Genomic DNA, 17,867 nt, shown 5'->3' on the forward strand with positions numbered 1-17,867 from the left:
TTTCTTTCTTTTTCATTCTCTCTGTCTCTCTTTCTCAATTCAGAATGCAGGAGCAGAATAACTGATTTTAAAAATGCAAATACTTATTGAATATTTGAAAATATTACTGGGAAAAAAAAAACAGAACCCTTAGCAATAAGAAGAGCCTAAACCAATGGCCCCCAAACATTTGCGCACCAGGGACTGGTTCCATGGAAAGAGATTTTTTTTCAGACCGGAATGTTGCATTGCTGCCTGCATTCCATGGATGGAATGCGCAGCCCAGTTTCTGGCATGCCACGGACCGGGGATTGGGGACCCCTGGCCTAAACCAATGATCAGGGGGCCGTTGGGTTCCCCATAGATATATTCAGGCAGAGGCTACCAGCCATTTGTCTGGAAAGCTTTAATTTGGATTCCTCACTAGGCAGGAGTGAGAAAATGCCTTGAGTGACCATTTTCAATTCGGGGAAACTGTGTCCACATTTTATGGAATATATTCCAGTTGAAGTTGCCGATTCAATCCATGAATGAGGCAGACTCCATGTCAGAACTTCAAGCTGCGTTTACTCTAGTGCTGACATAAGAAGGAGAAACGAAGGCGTCTGGAAAGGGACGTTTGACTTTTCACCTACTTATTTTCCCTGGAGATAATATCCCCTAGGAGATGGGATGGGAGGGGGGAAATTCCTTTGAGCTGGAGCAGTAGATTAAGGGTAGAGTGACTTGGAAAATGGCCAATGAGTGCAGGGGAGTGGGGAACAGAAAGGGAGGGTTTTGGGTCTGGAAGTCAGTGTTGGCTGTGATGGAGTCGGAGTTAGAATGTCGTGCTTAATAAATGGGAGTTTTTCTTTAAAGACTTTGTTTGAAATGCAATTTATTTGAGACGACCTCGAAACCTGACACTCCACAGTGTTTTCCTTTCATCCTGGTTGGAGTGTGGATGTTGTGGCCTGTCAGCTACCAGTCACTCCAGCAACCAAATCAGAGGAGGAGGAGGAGGTGTGGGAGTCAGGGTCAGCATCCAGGCAACCTGAGAGCTCCGAGGGGGAAGAGGGAATGGAGCTGGCAGAGAGAGAGAGAGACAGAGGTGGAGGCTGGGCCGTCTGTCAGCACTCAGATGGAGAGTGAACAGCCCCCAGGTCTGGAGGTGGCTGATGAGGAAGAGGAGGAACAGCTGGGTCCAGTGCCTGACGCGCGAATGCACAGAAGGCAGAGGAGAGGAGAACAGTGGAAATCTATGGGCTGGTCCTTGGGATGGATGAGTCACCACTGCTAGCAAAGCCCCACCCTAGCTCGGGGGATAAAAGGCAGGGGGCGGAGATGAATAGATGTGGCAGTATTCATCTTCCGGATGGACAGACTTGTTAGCCTGCGTTGAGAGAGAAACCTTTTGCTGGGGCTGCTGGCGCTCCTAATAAAGGAATCATTGTTTTAACTTCAGAGGGTGTGTGGTGTTTGGGGAGCTGGGTCAGAACAGTGGAGGTAAAAGAAAAAGAAAGATGGGAAGAGAGCAAGAAAGGAAAAATAAGAAAAGAGGGGAAGGAAGAAGAAAGAATGAAGAGGGAGGGAAAAGGAAGGAAGGAAGGAAGGAAGGAAGGAAGGAAGGAAGGAAGGAAGGAAGGAAGGAAGGAAAGAAGGAAGGAAGGAAGGAAGGAAGGAAGGAAGGAAGGAAGGAAGGAAGGAAGGAAGGAAGGAAGGAAGGAAAGAAGGAAGGAAGGAAGGAATGAAGGAAAGGAAGGAAGGAAGGAAGGAAGGAAGGAAGGAAGGAAGGAAGGAAGGAGAGAGATTATAATGAGAGGGAGGGAGGGTCTGAGGGAAGTCCTGCCTTAGCACTGGGCCACCACAGGTGCCCCCAACACGAGTGACGTCAAGCTGGCCCCCTGAAGTCAAACACAACCCTGATGCGGCCCTCAATGAAATCGAGTTTGAGACCCCTCTGGTGTAGGCCAATGGAAAATATTTTTTAAAAGATGGCGGCCAGGACACGGTACTCTTAAGCAAGAGTATTCCAAAAATGACATCCAAAATATTTTGAGTGTGCCATTAAATCAAAGGATACAATCCCTTTCTCTTCCAGCCATGCCCTTCAGCTATTGATAATTTCTTCAAAACCAAGATGAATCTGATTGCAGCCGTTGGCATTGGAGTTGCTGTGGTGATGGTAAGTTGTGACTGTTGTATACCCATTTGGATCCTGACTTAATGGCAAATAGGGCATTTGTTTTATGAAATATGTAAATTGGCCAAGTGGAAGACTACAAGCATCAGTTGATGACGGGAACCATGCCTTCCGCATAAGGTTCATGGAAGAACACTGAGCCCTATCTAACAAAATAAAATTCAACGTAGATAAAAGTAAGGTTTTATGTTTTATGTTTTATTAAATTTATATACCGCCCTACTCCCGAAGGACTCAGGGCGGTGAACAGGCACAAAATAAAATACATAGATACAAAAGTTAGAAACCTAATTAAAACCAGATTAAATAATTTAGCCCGAGACAATTAAAAACCCCAATAATTTAAAACAGATTAAAATTTCGATTTAAAAGAATTTTAAAACAGGGGAGAAAATTAGGGCAGGCCGGCTTGCTGGAATAGGAGGGTCTTAAGAGCACGGCGGAAAGTGCGCAGATCCGGGATCCTCCGTATCTCTGGGGGGAGCTCATTCCAGATAATGGGTGCCCCCACAGAGAAGGCCCTCCCCCTGGGGGCCGCCAGTCGACATTGTTTGGCTGACGGCACCTGGAGGAGCCCCTCTCTATGAGAGCGTATGGGCCAGTGGGAGGCTGTTTGTGGTAGTAGGCGGTCCCGTAAATAACCAGGTCCTAAGCCATGGAGCGCTCTAAAGGTGGTGACCAAAACCTTGAAGCCTTGAAACCTTTTTTCTTACATTGAAGTTAGGAAAAAAAAAAAAACAATTGTACAGCTATAGACTAGGTGAAACTGGGCTTAATGCCAGCAATTGTGAGAGAGATCTTGGAATCCCAGTAGACAATCACTTAAATATGAGCCAACAGTGTGCAGCAGCCTATGCAATCCTAAACTGCATTAAGAGAGGGATAGAATCAAGATCACGTGAAGTTGTAGTACCGCTTTACAAAGTCTTAGTAAGACCACACTTCAAATACTGTGTCTAGTTCTGGTCACCACAATATAAAAAAGATGTTGAGAGTCGGGAAAGAGTACGGAGAAGAGCAACAAAAAATTATAAGCTGTCTTATTTTAAAACTAAAATAAGACAGCTATCGTTAACACCCGCCCCCCTTCCCAATCCTTCTCTTCATTAGTCTTAGACACAGGGCCGGATTTTCCTATAGGCTAACTAGGCTTCAGCCTAGGGCCTCAAGATCAAGAGGGGCCTACATTCAAATTGTTAGCAAAAATAAAATTACACTTTCACTATAGGTGAAAGGGCCTCATAAGTGGAATAGCCTAGGGCCTCTTTTCATCTAAATCCGGCCCTGCTTAGACATACCTAGTTCCTAAAATTCCTAGTTCTCTCAAATACCCTGATTCTCCTCTCAGGTGTGGCTCAGCTACGCTACAACTAAACATGAATGCAACCTGTTGCAATATTTTCAGGATCAGACTCAATAAAGATAATAGAAGTTAGAGATTTAAATATATTTCTCTTTAATCATAATAGGCATTCTATATTCGCTGAATATTCAAGATAGAAGCAAGGAAAATGGGGAGGATGGCTCCTTATATATACAAGGGGTGGAGCCAGGAATGGGAGTGGTAAATTATGAATACATTAAAGTCCAAAGAATGAGTTAACCCCTGATGTTCCATATATACATTATTTACACATTAGAGAATAAGGCATTTACATCTGACAAATCCCCCTCTAAATGCCGGTTCGTTATACAACACCAGTTACATTCAGATTCAGGACAATATAATACATATAATTTAGAAGTTAAATATTTGTGTTGTTTAGAAGGTAAGGGTTTTGTTAATATATCAGCTAATTGTTCAGAAGTATCACAATGTATTGCTTTGATGAATCCGTCTTGAGATAGTTGTCTCACGTGCTTAAATTTTATATCAATATGCCTGGACCTTTGTCCAATTGCATCGGATCTAGATATTTCAATGGCCGCTTTATTGTCTTCATGCATAATAAATGGTAAAGTAGGTTTCTTCCAAACATCTGTGATCAAATCATTGAACCATACAAGGTTATTTGCAGCTTTAGACAAGCAAACATATTCCGCTTCTGTGGTAGAAGTGGCTACCAGTTCTTGTTTACCAGTATACCAGTAAACTGGACAATCGTTCAATAGAAAAACATAACCAGAGGTACTCTTTCTGCATGATGTATCACCAGCCCAATCTGCATCAGCATAACAAGTAATTTTTGGTTCTTTGTCATTATTTGGTTCCAATATTAAACAAAAATCTAATGTACTTTTCAGATATCTTAAAATTCTTTTGACAGCTTCCCAATGATACAAGGTTGGTTTGCTAACATATCTTGACAATAAATTGAGAGGTAATGCAATATCTGGCCTAGTCCAATTAGATATATAAAGGAGTGAACCTATAACTGATCTGTAAAATGTGTTGTCTTTAAACTCAGGGGAAGATTCATCAGTGTTTCTAAGAAAATCAGTTTGCATAGGTGTGTCACATGTTTTGGCATTATTTAAGTTACATTTGTTTAGGAGTTCAATGATTTTATCTTTCTGAGTAAGTTTGAATCCCCTTTTAGTTTTGTTAATTTGTACACCAAGGTATTTATTCACTCTACCTAGTGATTTCAATGAGAAATGTTCGTTTAACTTATTTACAAAGATTTCCCTGCTCTCTTTATGCTTTCCAATATATAAAATATCATCCACATAAATTAATACAAATTCAATATGATCATTACTCTTTTTTACAAAGAAACAGTTATCAGCAGTGGTGGCGTTGAAATCCATGGTCTTAAGTACTTTTACCAAACAATCGTACCATCTTTTGCCAGATTGCTTCAATCCGTACAGACTCTTATTTAATAACCAAATTTCGTTCTTATTAGTGTATTGACTGTGTGGTGCTCTTACATATATTTCCTTATCTAATTTTGCGTGTAAGTATGCAGTCTGTATGTCATATTGAAACACGTCCAGATTGAGTGCAGATGCTACTACAAGAGCTGTTTTGACACTCTCTGTTCTCACTGTTGGTGAATAAGTGTCAGTATAGTCTTCTGGATATTTTTGTGCATAACCTTGTGCAACTAGTCTGGCCTTGTATAAGGTATTACCTCCTTCCAAATTCTTAATTTTATAAATCCACCTGGTACCTATAATTGTTTTATCCTTAGGTGCGATCGCAGGTGTGAATACATTTAATCCTTGTAAACTTTCCATCTCTTTTTCCATAGCTAGTTCCCATTTTTCTCTTTCTTCACGGGGAAGTTTCAATACTTCCTCATATGTATTAGGTGTTATTTGTTCTCCATCCATATGCATTATGTAATCTTTGTATTTATTTGGTATTTGGTTTCTATTGTTTCTAATATTTCTTTCAGGTTTGCTATGGTTGTCATGCAAATATCTGGCTTCCTTTTTTGTTAATGTGTCTGTCTTTATTTTATGCTGACTATTTGTCCAAGTTTTGGTTTTGTTCTTACTTTTGTTAATATTTTGATTTTCTGTTGTTCCTTCCTCGCAAGATATATTATCTTTGCTTTTATTAGGAAATATTTCATTAAGGTGCAATTTAGACCAATTGGCCTGCTCATGGAACACAGCTGTTCTGGATACTATAAATTTGTTATTATTATCAATGAATCTGTACCCTTTGGTTCCAGTTTCGTATCCCATGAATCTTAATCTCCTGGATACGTTTTCTCCCTTTCTCCTCAATTGTTTAGGTATGTGTACGTCTGCAGTAACTCCAAATATGTGCATGTGTGCTAATTTGGGTTTTCTATTGTACATCACCTCATATGGTGTCTTATTCACAATACTGGACCATGTTCTATTTTGAGTGTAATTTGAATAATGTAAGGCTTCTGACCAAAATTGTTTGCCTAAACCAGCATCCTCTAATGTGCATCTAATCATGGTTTGTAGTGTGGAATTCTTTCTCTCTGCAATCCCATTTTGAAATGCAGAAAATGGATTGGACGTGAAATGTAGCATCCCTCTATCCTTTAACCATTGGGAGAATTCTTTAGACATGAATTCACATCCCCTATCTGTCATAATTTGTTTTATTCTGATATTATGCTGTGTTTCTATGCGTTTGTAGAATTCCTTAAATTTCTGAAAGGTTTCATCCTTGTGCTTTAATGTGTAAACAAAACCATAGCGACTGTAATCATCCACTATTGTTAGGAAGTAACGTTTTCTATAGGTAATTGATGGAGTTAATGGACCAACTAAGTCCATATGTACCAAATCAAAAATATTGTTAGTTGATCTGTTAGATTTTTTTGGTCTGGGACTGGTTTTTAGTTTGGTGGATTTACATACTGAGCATTCCAAATAATTTTCACAATTTTTTATTTTGACACCTTCTGCGTGTTCAGTCATTTTTTGTACTACGGGAAAGCTTGCATGTCCTAACTTCCTATGTAAGATGTGAGCACACTCATCATGAATTGGTTTACCTATTTTTGGTTTCTTCTCATTGTGTGTATTTTTGTTATCATGAGTTATTTTACATTCATCATTGTCACTGTTACTGACATTTTCATCATCTGCTTCAATACAATCTTCCATATTTGAATCAATGTTATGTAACCATCTTTCTTTGGTTATCAGATAGGGTAGACCCCCTTTTATCATCACAGTACCTACATTTGTTTTGTTCTTTTCTATAGTTGCTTTCCCCTTTGAGAAAACTATATTGATGCCAGATTCTCTGCTTAGTTTTATGGCACTCAGTATGTTGTGAGGTATTTCTGGGATTAATAATACCCCCTCTATTTTCCCTAAACCAGGCAAGGTCACATTTCCTCTGCCTAATACTTGAACCTTTTCTTGATTAGCTACCTTTATCACAAACTTATCTTCTGTAAATGAAGATAATATACTTTTGTTGTTAGTGGTGTGATTTGTTGCACCAGAATCAATAAGCCAATTATTGTTCTCATCTTGTTGTGTTCTGGTGCTGTCTTGTTTATTTAGCCCATTTAGTGACCCAGATTTTCTCTCTTTTGAATTTTCTCTACCCCCTCTACTTTCTCTGTAATTTGGTGGACTTCTATATTTGTGTCTATCTGTGGAAGATTGTCTGTAATTGTATTTGCTCCTATATTCTGGCCTATGTCTCTCCCTTGGGACTTTGGGACAGTCTCTTCTACTGTGTTCCCTGGATTCACAATTGTGGCATCTAAAGGCCTCATTATATTTATCTTGAAAGACTACTTTCCTAAAAGATTTGTGTTCTGTTTGGTTACTGGAACGATTTTTTCTTGAATTGTCTTCTGCTATCAATTTGTTAGATAGACTTTCTATTGATAAATATCCCAAATTAATGGTATCTAAGTGTGACATAAAGCTATCCCATGATGGATCAAGTGAATTGATAATAACACTTTTCATTGTTTGATCTGAAATCACTTCCCCCCTCAATTGCAGCTCAGCTCTTATTTTGTTTAGATTTATCAAATGCTCACTTATAGAAACCCCTGGTTTCACTCTAGAAGAAAAGAAATCCTTAGACATTCTTGTGGTTGTGGCTACGCTATCGCTGTGAAATAGATTAAACATGCATTGAATTATTTCTGATACAGTTAGGTTTGGTTTGATGCTATGATACATTGCAGGAGACACGCTAGAAATTATTATGAAAAATGCTCTATGATGTAAACAATCTATTTTTAAAGTCCAAGGTCTTCTTGGAGGACTAGTTATAAAGAATAGTAAATTTTCTTTCATGAAAATAACCTGAAGCTGTTGGTACCACTCTTGTAAATTAATGCCATCAACTCTAAGTTTTGGGAAGTCACTGGGTAAGTTCCCCACATTATTTTGTCCATTACTTACAACCTGAGGCAGTCCGTGGTCTCTCAAGTGCAGGAAATTACAGAACGGCATTGGGATGCTTGTAACGAGTCTGCGCGGTTCTCTGGCCAGTTCAAGTCTTTCGGGGCCGTCTACGTAGTTTTGCACATGCGCGTTGCTCATTTCTTCTTTGGCGCCGTTGTGGAAGGTTCTCTCCATTTCAGCTCTCTCGATCCGCTCCTCTTCAGATGAGTCGGTCTCTGGCTCGGTTTTTGGGGCTTTGGTGATGGCGACGGTTCTTCTCTTTCTCTTGTGTGCGCTGGCACTCGATTCTGTCTGCGGTGTAGGGCGGAATCGGCATGGCTCTCTGGGCTCGGGTGTCGTCGTTTTCGAAGTCAGGATGGGAGCGTGCAGGTCTTGAGTTGTCGGTTTGATTTCTTGCTTCTTCGTTGATGTCTTGGAAATTTTCAATCTTGGCCCAAAAGCAGCAAAAAGCGTTTTCATTGCTGACTTTACTTGAGACTTTGTTAAATCGTCTTCACTTTCTGATTTTGGTTCATCTGAAGAGTTTGAGACTTCTTTTTCACTTTCTTCGTCTGATAGCGTTTTTCGCGCCAGAAATTTTGAACTGAGCGTTTTGATTGGCTCTGCTTCACTCTCTTTTGAAGTTCGTTGAAACCAAGATGGCTGCCATTCAAAATTTCGCGCGAGGTCACATCTTTTCTTTTTTACAACTATTTTCTCAGTAGTCATTTCACTCACAGTTTTTTGATCTTTGGGTTTTTCTTTAATGACGTTTTTCTCTCTCGCTGCTCCGCTGTTCCTCAGCATCTCCTGGAGGTCCGCGATGAGGCTTTCATCATTCTTTTGGCTTTTTAGTATCTTTAATATCTCTGACCTGAGTTCGTTATTTTCTATCTCAATTTCTTCCTGGTCGTTATTTTCACTCATCAGTTCTTCTTCTTCAGTGGTGTATTCTTCGGATTCTCTCGAAATCGCATTGGTGGATTCGTTGATCATCTCTTGATCAGTTTCTATTTCTTTGCTGTAGGCCCTGGTGTTGGGCCTATCTTTCTTGGACATTTTTAATTACTTATTGAGTCAATTAACCATCCTCTGCTACCAGCTTGTTGCAATATTTTCAGGATCAGACTCAATAAAGATAATAGAAGTTAGAGATTTAAATATATTTCTCTTTAATCATAATAGGCATTCTATATTCGCTGAATATTCAAGATAGAAGCAAGGAAAATGGGGAGGATGGCTCCTTATATATACAAGGGGTGGAGCCAGGAATGGGAGTGGTAAATTATGAATACATTAAAGTCCAAAGAATGAGTTAACCCCTGATGTTCCATATATACATTATTTACACATTAGAGAATAAGGCATTTACATCTGACACAACCTTCCTCCGAATTTTCAGACTGTTGGTTTAAGTAGTTACGTTTCCGTTTATTTTTAGACGGTAGACTCTGCCAAAGAACTCTTGTCAATATTTACTTTAAATTTAAAGGACCAAGTCTTGAAACATTGAACTGGCTCCTTAACGTTTACTAATATTTCAAATTGCTTCAAAAAAAAAAAAAAAAAAAAGGATAAATTTACTGGTTTGCCTTGCAGCATGTGAAAAATTCTGCAAAATATATACATATATATATTATTTCTTTTTCAGATCTTTGGTATGATCTTCAGCATGATTCTTTGCTGTGCTATCAGAAGAGACCGAGAAATGGTTTGAAGCCATTTTAGAGAAACTCCTCCCTTCATCCAAAGAATCTCCAGTTATTAACTTCGCATTTTAAATAGCGTTTCTAAAAGTATATATTTCGTTTTTAAATGCTTTATTTAGTTTGGATGTCCTTTTTTTTCTTTTTCTTTTTTTTTGGCTCTGTAAGTTTATAAATCTTAAAAGGAATCTACTCTTCGAAAGATACTATATTTGTAAAGCTAAAGCCCAACCCCCAATTGTATATAAAGTTTTTTGTCTCTAAATTGACCGTCTTGCTTACTTTAAGCTTAAAACTGGGATGTAATTTAAGTTGGAGAAATTTTCATACTTAATAAAGATTTAAGACCACGTTTTTGTAAAAGAAGTCTTTTTTTGGGGCGTACCGATTTTAACCTGTTGGTAGGGCTGGTTTTTCATGGAATATCTTGCAAGTTGTACTATAGTTTAGTACAACTTGTATAGTTTATACACTATAGTTTATGAACGACTGCAAATTTTTGAATTTAGCCCTTATTTTTTTATTTTTTTTTTATTTTTATATGCCGCCCTTCTCCGGAGACTCAGGGCGGCTTACAATGCATTAAGCAATAGCCTTCATTCTTTTGTATATTTTATACAAAGTCAGCTTATTGCCCCCACAAACCGGGTCCTCATTTTACCTACCTTAGAAAGGATGGAAGGCTGAGTCGACCTTGAGCCTGGTGAGAATTGAACTCGCAGTAATTGCAGGCAGCTGGATGTTAAATGCTGCCTTAGTAGGAGGCATGAGCCTCCTACGCCACTCAGGCTCCGTTATCCTCCTGTTCATTTTTTTGGGGGGGATAAATTTAATAGTCACGTTTTGTCAGAGCTCCCTGCTATGACCTGTCCGTCTTGGGTGGCCCTGCACCAGTGTTGAAATTCAAATTTTTTTACTACTGGTTCGGTGGGCGTGGCTTGGTGGGCGTAGCAGGGGAAGGATACTGCAAAGTCTCCATTCACTCCCCACTCATGGGGGAAAGATATTGCAAAATCTCCATTCCCACCCGACTCTGGGGCCAGCCAGAGGTGATATTTGCCGGTTCTCTGAACTACTCAAAATTTCCGCTACCGGTTCTCCAGAACCTGTCAGAACCTCCTGCATTTCACCCTTGTCCTGCACGGCATAGCTTCATTGGGATATGCAAGCCCCTTCGCTACGACAAGAAAGTCAGTCCTAGAGGAGATCAACCCTGACTGCTCTTTAGAAGGCCAGATCCTGAAGATGAAACTCAAATACTTTGGCCACCTAATGAGAAGGAAGGACCCAATGGAGAAGAGCCTAATGCTGGGAACGATTGAGGGCAAAAGAAGAAGGGGACAACAGAGAATGAGGTAGTTGGATGGAGTCACTGAAGCAATCGGCATAAATTTAAATGGTCTCCAGGGGATGGTAGAGGACAGGAAGGCCTGGAGGAACATTGTCCACGGGGTTGCGATGGGTCGGACACAACTTCGCGACTAACAACAACAACAAAATATAATGGATGGATTCTTTTAGAGGGTCCTTGAAGCACTTGGAGGTTTATCTGTCCTCAAGGTCTCGCCTGAGTTAGTGCTCCTGGTTCTTGTTAACAAGGAAGTCCAGTTGCTTCCTGAAAAAGCACCTTTGGGACAACCATGACCTGGAGGACGGAGAATCTCTACAGACTTTTAGCAATGCAATTTGGGATGAACACCCTTATGAATGGTGTGGGAGTAGGAATGGATTTCCAGAAGAAAAATTGCAGGCTACTGGAACCATTAGCGACCCTGAGGACACAGATAAACCTCCAAGCAGCCTCAATGACTCTCTAAAAGGATGCAAATGACCAGCTGTCTGCAAGGAGTATAAATCCTTCCATTCCCCCACCATCCCGTCAGAGCTGAAGAAGCTTCTTGGATGAGAAGCGAAACGTCTTCAAAAGAAGAAAAAACAAAAGTCCAGTTACTTCCTGAAAAAAAACACTTTTGGGATAGCAGCAAAGACACACAGCACGAAACCGGAAAATGCAAATTGTTGGTATATAATTGTGCTGGAGCAGTTAACCTTTGCAACCAGAAGTGAGTTCTACCTCCTGCAAGACTCTGGCCTCTCTTATCTTTCTGCTTTTGGTTTCTACAGCAATTTAACCAAACTCCCCTGAAGTTCTGCAATCGTCCAATGTTCACTTTTGCAGAAAGAAAAGCCATTCTGCCTCAACGAACGGCAGGATTTAAATGTCTCCGAAGGACCGAACGTAAATTATTGTGGCCCAAAGAAAGAACAATGGACATATTGTTTTTTTTTTTTTTTGTGTAGTCATCTACTTTTACACCAGGTTCTCTTCCCTTTCAAGATGACATTCGTGAGGGAACTCCACCAGCTGTCTCTTCTTGGCAGCCATTCACCACAGGTAGTCCTCGACTTACAACAGTTCGTTTAGGGACCGTTCGAAGTTACACCACCACCCCACCACCACTCATAACAGTAACAGATTTGGAAGGGACCTTGGAGGTTATCTAGTCCAACCCCCTGCTCATGGAGACCTGTATGACTGACAGCAGGGGTGGGTTCTAAATTTTTTTACTACCGGTTCTGTGGGCGTGGCTTATTTCATGGGCATGATGGTCATGTGACAATTGATGGTCATGTGACAATTCTTTAGGATTTAGGATTTAGGATTTAGGATTTAGCAGAGGTACTGGTCTACCAGGCTTTTAACTGCTTGCAGAGCTGTACCGGTCTACCCATTTATTTTTGCAGGCACTGGTCTAGTCATGTATTATTGCAGGCACTGCTCTACCCATTTATTTTTGCAGGCATCGGTTTACTCATTTGTTTTTGGAGGCACTGGTCTACCCACTTATTTTTGGAGGCATCGGCCTACCCATTTATTTTTGCAGGCACCAGTCTACTCATTTGTTTTTGGAGGCACTGGTCTACTCATTTGTTTTTGGAGGCACCGGTCTACTACCACACTGCCTTTTAACACTGATCAGCTGTACGGCGGCCCTTTGAAGCCCCGCGGCAAGAAGTTTAAACAGTTTTTTTCCTTCTAGCCTATCAGCTGGGACTCAGGAGGCAGCAATAGATTGGGGGTGGGGCCAAATAAAAGGTAAGACTAACATGGGGGGCAGGGGCAGGGGGAGAACTGGTTCGGTGATGTCATATCGTCACCGCTACTGGCTTGGCAGAACCGGGAGGAACCGGGAGGAACCCACCACTGACTGACAGGCAAGCCACTAGAACAGGGGTGTCAAAAACTCGATTTCATTGAGGGCCGCATCACGTTTGTGTTTGACCTCAGGGGTGGGGACAGTGGGTTGTGGCCAGCATGATGTCAGTTGTGTCAGGGAGCGCCTGTGACGGCCCGAGCGCTCAGCCAGCAAAAACAGGCTCCTGAGCTCCGTTTTCGGCTGGGACGGCCTCCTGCAACCCTCTGCCAGCGAAATTGGAATTTCGACCGACTGTGGGCTCGACCGACCCTCGCTGTTTCCAGGGCAACCCCGCAGGCCAGATCTAAACGCGTAGGCTGGATCCAACCCCCGGGCCTTGAGTTGGACACCCCTGCACTAAAATATAAACTGACAGAAAACCCCACTCCTTAATAACACTGACACTGTTACCTAGTTAGGTAATAAAACGTCTGCAAGAAAACAAGCAAGTTCAGAGAGCACCAAGAACCCTTCACAGTTGGTGATGTTTAAAAAAATAGTATTTCACTATTTCTTAAACATTCTATCTTCCTGCCATCACCACTACCACCACCACTTCTACTCCTTCTTTTCCTCCAAACTACAGGTAGTCCTTGAGTTACAACAGTTCATTTAGTGACCAAAGTTACAACCCCACGAAAAAAGTGACTTATGACCATTTTTCACACGTTCGGCATTGCAGCATCCCCATCATCATGGGATCAAAATTCAAGACAGTTGGCTACCGACTCACATTTATGATGTGAGTCGGTAGCCAGCTACAGATCCCAAAGAACATAGTACACACAAAGTTTGTACAAAACTTAATTTACTAAAATAACTCAGTCTTTTTCAAAACAAAGGCTGTTAATAAACTTTCTTAACAGCCTACAAGAAACCAAAGATAAAGTAATCACAATCTTACTAAGGTTAGCAGAAAGCCCAGAAGCAATTTGCAGAGAATCCAGACGCGAAGGAGAGTGAACTGAAGTTGTTCCTACAAAATTGCTTCAGTCAGCGTTCCTCCTTAAATAGGCTAAGAGAGTGGCCAATTAGCCCCAAGCCTTACTCTCGAGGAGACCTCCTCCTGAGAAGCCACTCCTGCCTTTTGGCCACTCTGCATGCCCGTGCATCGAGAAGAGGCTCCTCCTCTTCGTCCTCTTCACTTAAAGGAGCTTCTGGAGGTTCTGAAGGCCCTGGCTGAATCCCCGCCTCTGGCACCACAACTTCTCCAGCCTCCTCATTGTCTGACTCAAGTGCCTGCTGCACAGGCTGCTGGCGCAGCACCATACCAGCCTCCTCACTGTCGGAATCAGCTACAATCCGCAAAGGCCGTTGACAGGCCACAACAGACGGTTGCAGGGTTGTAGGATTATGTGATTGCCTTTTGCAACCTTCCAACAGGCAAAGTCAATGGGTAAACCCAATTCACTTAACAACCGTGTAACTGACTAACCACTGCCATGACTCACTTAACAACTCTGGCAAAATGGGATAAAATTCACTTACCGTATTTTTCGGAGTATAAGACGCACCGGAATATAAGATGCACCTAACTTTTTTGGTGAGGAAAAGAAAAAGAAAAAATGTCCCTCTGCCTCTGAGCAATTTTGCCTCTTGCAGCAAACAGCCTGCTTTACTTTCATTTTCGTTTTCAGCAAAGCTTGATTAGCACAAGGGAAAAAAAAATCTGCTCCCAGCAGTTTACCTCTTTGCAGCAAGCAGCAGAGCCCTGCGCAAAACAGCTGAGAGCAAATCAGCTTAGAGTCGGGAGGCCGATTCAATCAACTTGTGCTAATTAGGCTGTGCTGAAGCTGAAAGGAGCTGTTGTTTCTTGCTATTTGCTTGCAAGGAGGTAAACTGCTGCAAGGCAGAGGCCAAAGGGTGGGGGGCAGTGGGATGGCAGGGCTACATTCGGTGTATAAAACGCACCTAAATTTTCACCCCTTTTTTTGGGGGGGGGGAAAGGTGCATCTTATACTCCGAAAAATACGGTAAACATCTCGCTTAGCAATAGAAATGTTGGGCTCAGTTGTGGTTGTAAGTCGAGGACTTCCTATATACACATGCAGATTAGCATAAACACTGCACACAAACTTTCTCAGGACATTTTTTTATCGTGCCACAAATAAAATAGAAACCACAGTAGGTCAAAGATGTCTTTCATATGACGTACATTAGTGTTGCTTAACCATGGCAATTTTACAATGGGCAGACTTCAGCTTCAATGCTGGCTGGGGAATTCTGGGAATTGAAGTCCTCCCCTCATAAAGTTGCCAAGGTTGAGAAACACTTAATGTAAATGATTTAAAATGCCAGAATTGGCATCGGGACTACAATGAGGCACATTGTCAATTGTTCCTGCCTTGCAAGGTGTGCCAATCCACAAAGCCGAGGCACCTTCCCCCAAAAAAAGGCATTTCGTGGATTTTGCTGCTTGCAAAATCTACAACTACACAGGTTGGGAGTTTGGTTCCAACCACTATCTCAGCAGTTTTAGAAAGCGAGGCTTAGAAACTAGGTTGAAGCTGTCATAATTAAAGACGAAGAAGGCCGGTAAGCAGATCAGACGAAAAGCCAGGAATCTTGTCTTTAAAAAAAATCCCTCCAGAGAAATGGCTAAGAAAGAAACAAGGTCATTAAGGAACAAAGGGAGAAAAAAAAAAATCTCACCGGAAACAGACAGGATATTGAGCCTGGGGGAAAAAAGAAATCCCAGCGAGCGAGCAAGAGAGAGAGAATGATAGATATAAATAGATATAGATAGATAGATAGATAGATAGATAGATAGATAGATAGATAGATAGAGGTATGGAGGGAGGGAGGGAGGGATAATGATAGATAGATAGATAGATAGATAGATAGATAGATAGATAGATAGATAGATAGATATTTAATGATAGATAGATAGATGATAGATAGATGGAGGGAAGGATGGAGGGAGAGGGATAAAGATAGATAGATAGATAGATAGATAGATAGATAGATAGATAGATAGAGGGAGGGGGAGAGAGATAATTATAGATAGATGATAGATGGAGGGAGGGAGGGAGAGAGAGATAAAGATAGATAGATAGATAGATAGATAGATAGATAGATAGATAGATAGATAGATAGATAGATAGATAGATAGAGATATAATGATAGATGATAAATGGAGGGAGGGAGAGAGATAATGATAGATAGATAGATAGATAGATAGATAGATAGATAGATAGATAGATAGATAGATAGATGGAGGGAGAGAGATATAATTATAGATAGATGATAGATGGAGGGAGGGAGGGAGAGAGAGAGATAAAGATAGATAGATAGATAGATAGATAGATAGATAGATAGATAGATAGATAGATAGATAGATAGAGATATAATGATAGATGATGAATAGAGGGAGGGAGGCAGAGAGAGATAATTATAGATAGATGATAGATGGAGGGAGGGAGGGAGAGAGAGAGATAAAGATAGATAGATAGATAGATAGATAGATAGATAGATAGATAGATAGATAGATAGATAGAGATATAATGATAGATGATAAATAGAGGGAGGGAGGGAGGGAGAGAGAGATAATGATAGATAGATAGATAAATAGATAGATAGAGATAGATAGATAGATAGATAGATAGATAGATAGATAGATAGATAGATAGATATTTAATGATAGATAGATGATAGATAGATGGAGGGAAGGATGGAGGGAGAGGGATAATGATAGATAGATAGATAGATAGATAGATAGATAGATAGATAGATAGATGGAGGGAGGGGGAGAGAGATAATTATAGATAGATGATAGATGGAGGGAGGGAGGGAGAGAGAGATAAAGATAGATAGATAGATAGATAGATAGATAGATAGATAGATAGATAGATAGAGATATAATGATAGATGATAAATGGAGGGAGGGAGAGAGATAATGATAGATAGATAGATAGATAGATAGATAGACGCCCACCTAGCAAACGGGCAGAGAACCCCTTGCTAAAATTTTTGAAGCCCACCCCTATGGAGCACCCACAACTTCTGGTGGCAAGTTGTTCCACTGGTTAATTGTTCTAACCATCAGGAAATTTCTCCTTAGTTCAAGGTTGCTTCTCTCCTTGATTAGTTTCTATCCATTGTTTCTTGTCCTGTCTTCAGGTGCTTTGGAGAATAATTTGACACACATACCTTTTTTTTTTTTTTTTTTTTTTGGTGGGGAAAAGAAATTGGAGGCAAGGAATAAAGAAATCAAGTTGCCGTGATCAATCTCCGGTTGATCAAGACCAAGAATCTGTTTGTTTGGTGTTTTTATTGAAAAAGTTTTAAAACAAACACAATTTCCCCACAACCCTCCCACCCAACCCCCCCAACCCCTCCCCGACTTCCCAGAGCAGATCACAAGGTATTTCTATTGACTTTTAACAATAAACTAAATTGCTTAACTAATCATTAAACTAACAACCCCTAAAAAAAATTCTTAACCAAGAATCTGTTTTGTATGCTTACGTAGTCGCCAAATACCCAAAACAGGCCAAGATTTTTTTCCAGCGTGGGAACAGAATGGCAATGCCTAGATTCTTGACTTACTGAAAATAAATCAACAAGGAAACCATTGATTGGGCATGAATGCATGCCTTGACTGACATTCTTCTTTGATGGTCAAGAGATCTGAACTGGTGGACGTGTCCGACAGCAAAAAAAAAATTGGTCAAATATTAAGAAGCGGATAGAACAAATAACAGAACAACAAATAGAAAAGAAGCCAGAAACATTTTTTTTTAAAAAAAATAAAAATCTTTACTTACATTTCAGTTAAAAAGAAAAAACAACACAACATAAAGTGACACAAAAAAAAAACAATACAACAATAAACATATGTACTTCCATATAGTACCTTAATGAACAAATATTCGGTACTATAGCTCTAAATTATATTCCGGAAAAGACACAACAGCTTATATATCTTAATACATCAATTAGGTCTATTCCACCGCACTTATACTATGTAATATAAATTTCTCATTAAATACCATTCTAATGTGGGTTATA

At 40.5% G+C, this 17,867-nt stretch overlaps 1 protein-coding gene across 1 annotated transcript in view; it reads left to right on the forward strand.

Annotated features, from left to right (window-relative positions):
* CD9 (CD9 molecule) overlaps positions 1–9,972 on the forward strand; it is a 53,968-nt gene extending 43,996 nt beyond the window's left edge. Inside the window, exons 7-8 of the mRNA XM_070946681.1 lie at positions 2,060–2,143; positions 9,606–9,972. Coding sequence (XP_070802782.1) covers positions 2,060–2,143; positions 9,606–9,671 — 150 coding nt within the window. The 3' untranslated portion in view covers positions 9,672–9,972. The remainder of the gene's footprint in view (positions 1–2,059; positions 2,144–9,605) is intronic.
* Positions 9,973–17,867: the final 7,895 nt, after the last annotated feature.

This window comes from Pituophis catenifer, unplaced genomic scaffold (genome assembly GCF_029215685.1).
Source record: "Pituophis catenifer annectens isolate HBS135680 unplaced genomic scaffold, rPitCat1.0.hap2 SCAF_7, whole genome shotgun sequence".
Classification (NCBI taxonomy): Eukaryota; Metazoa; Chordata; class Lepidosauria; order Squamata; family Colubridae; genus Pituophis; species Pituophis catenifer.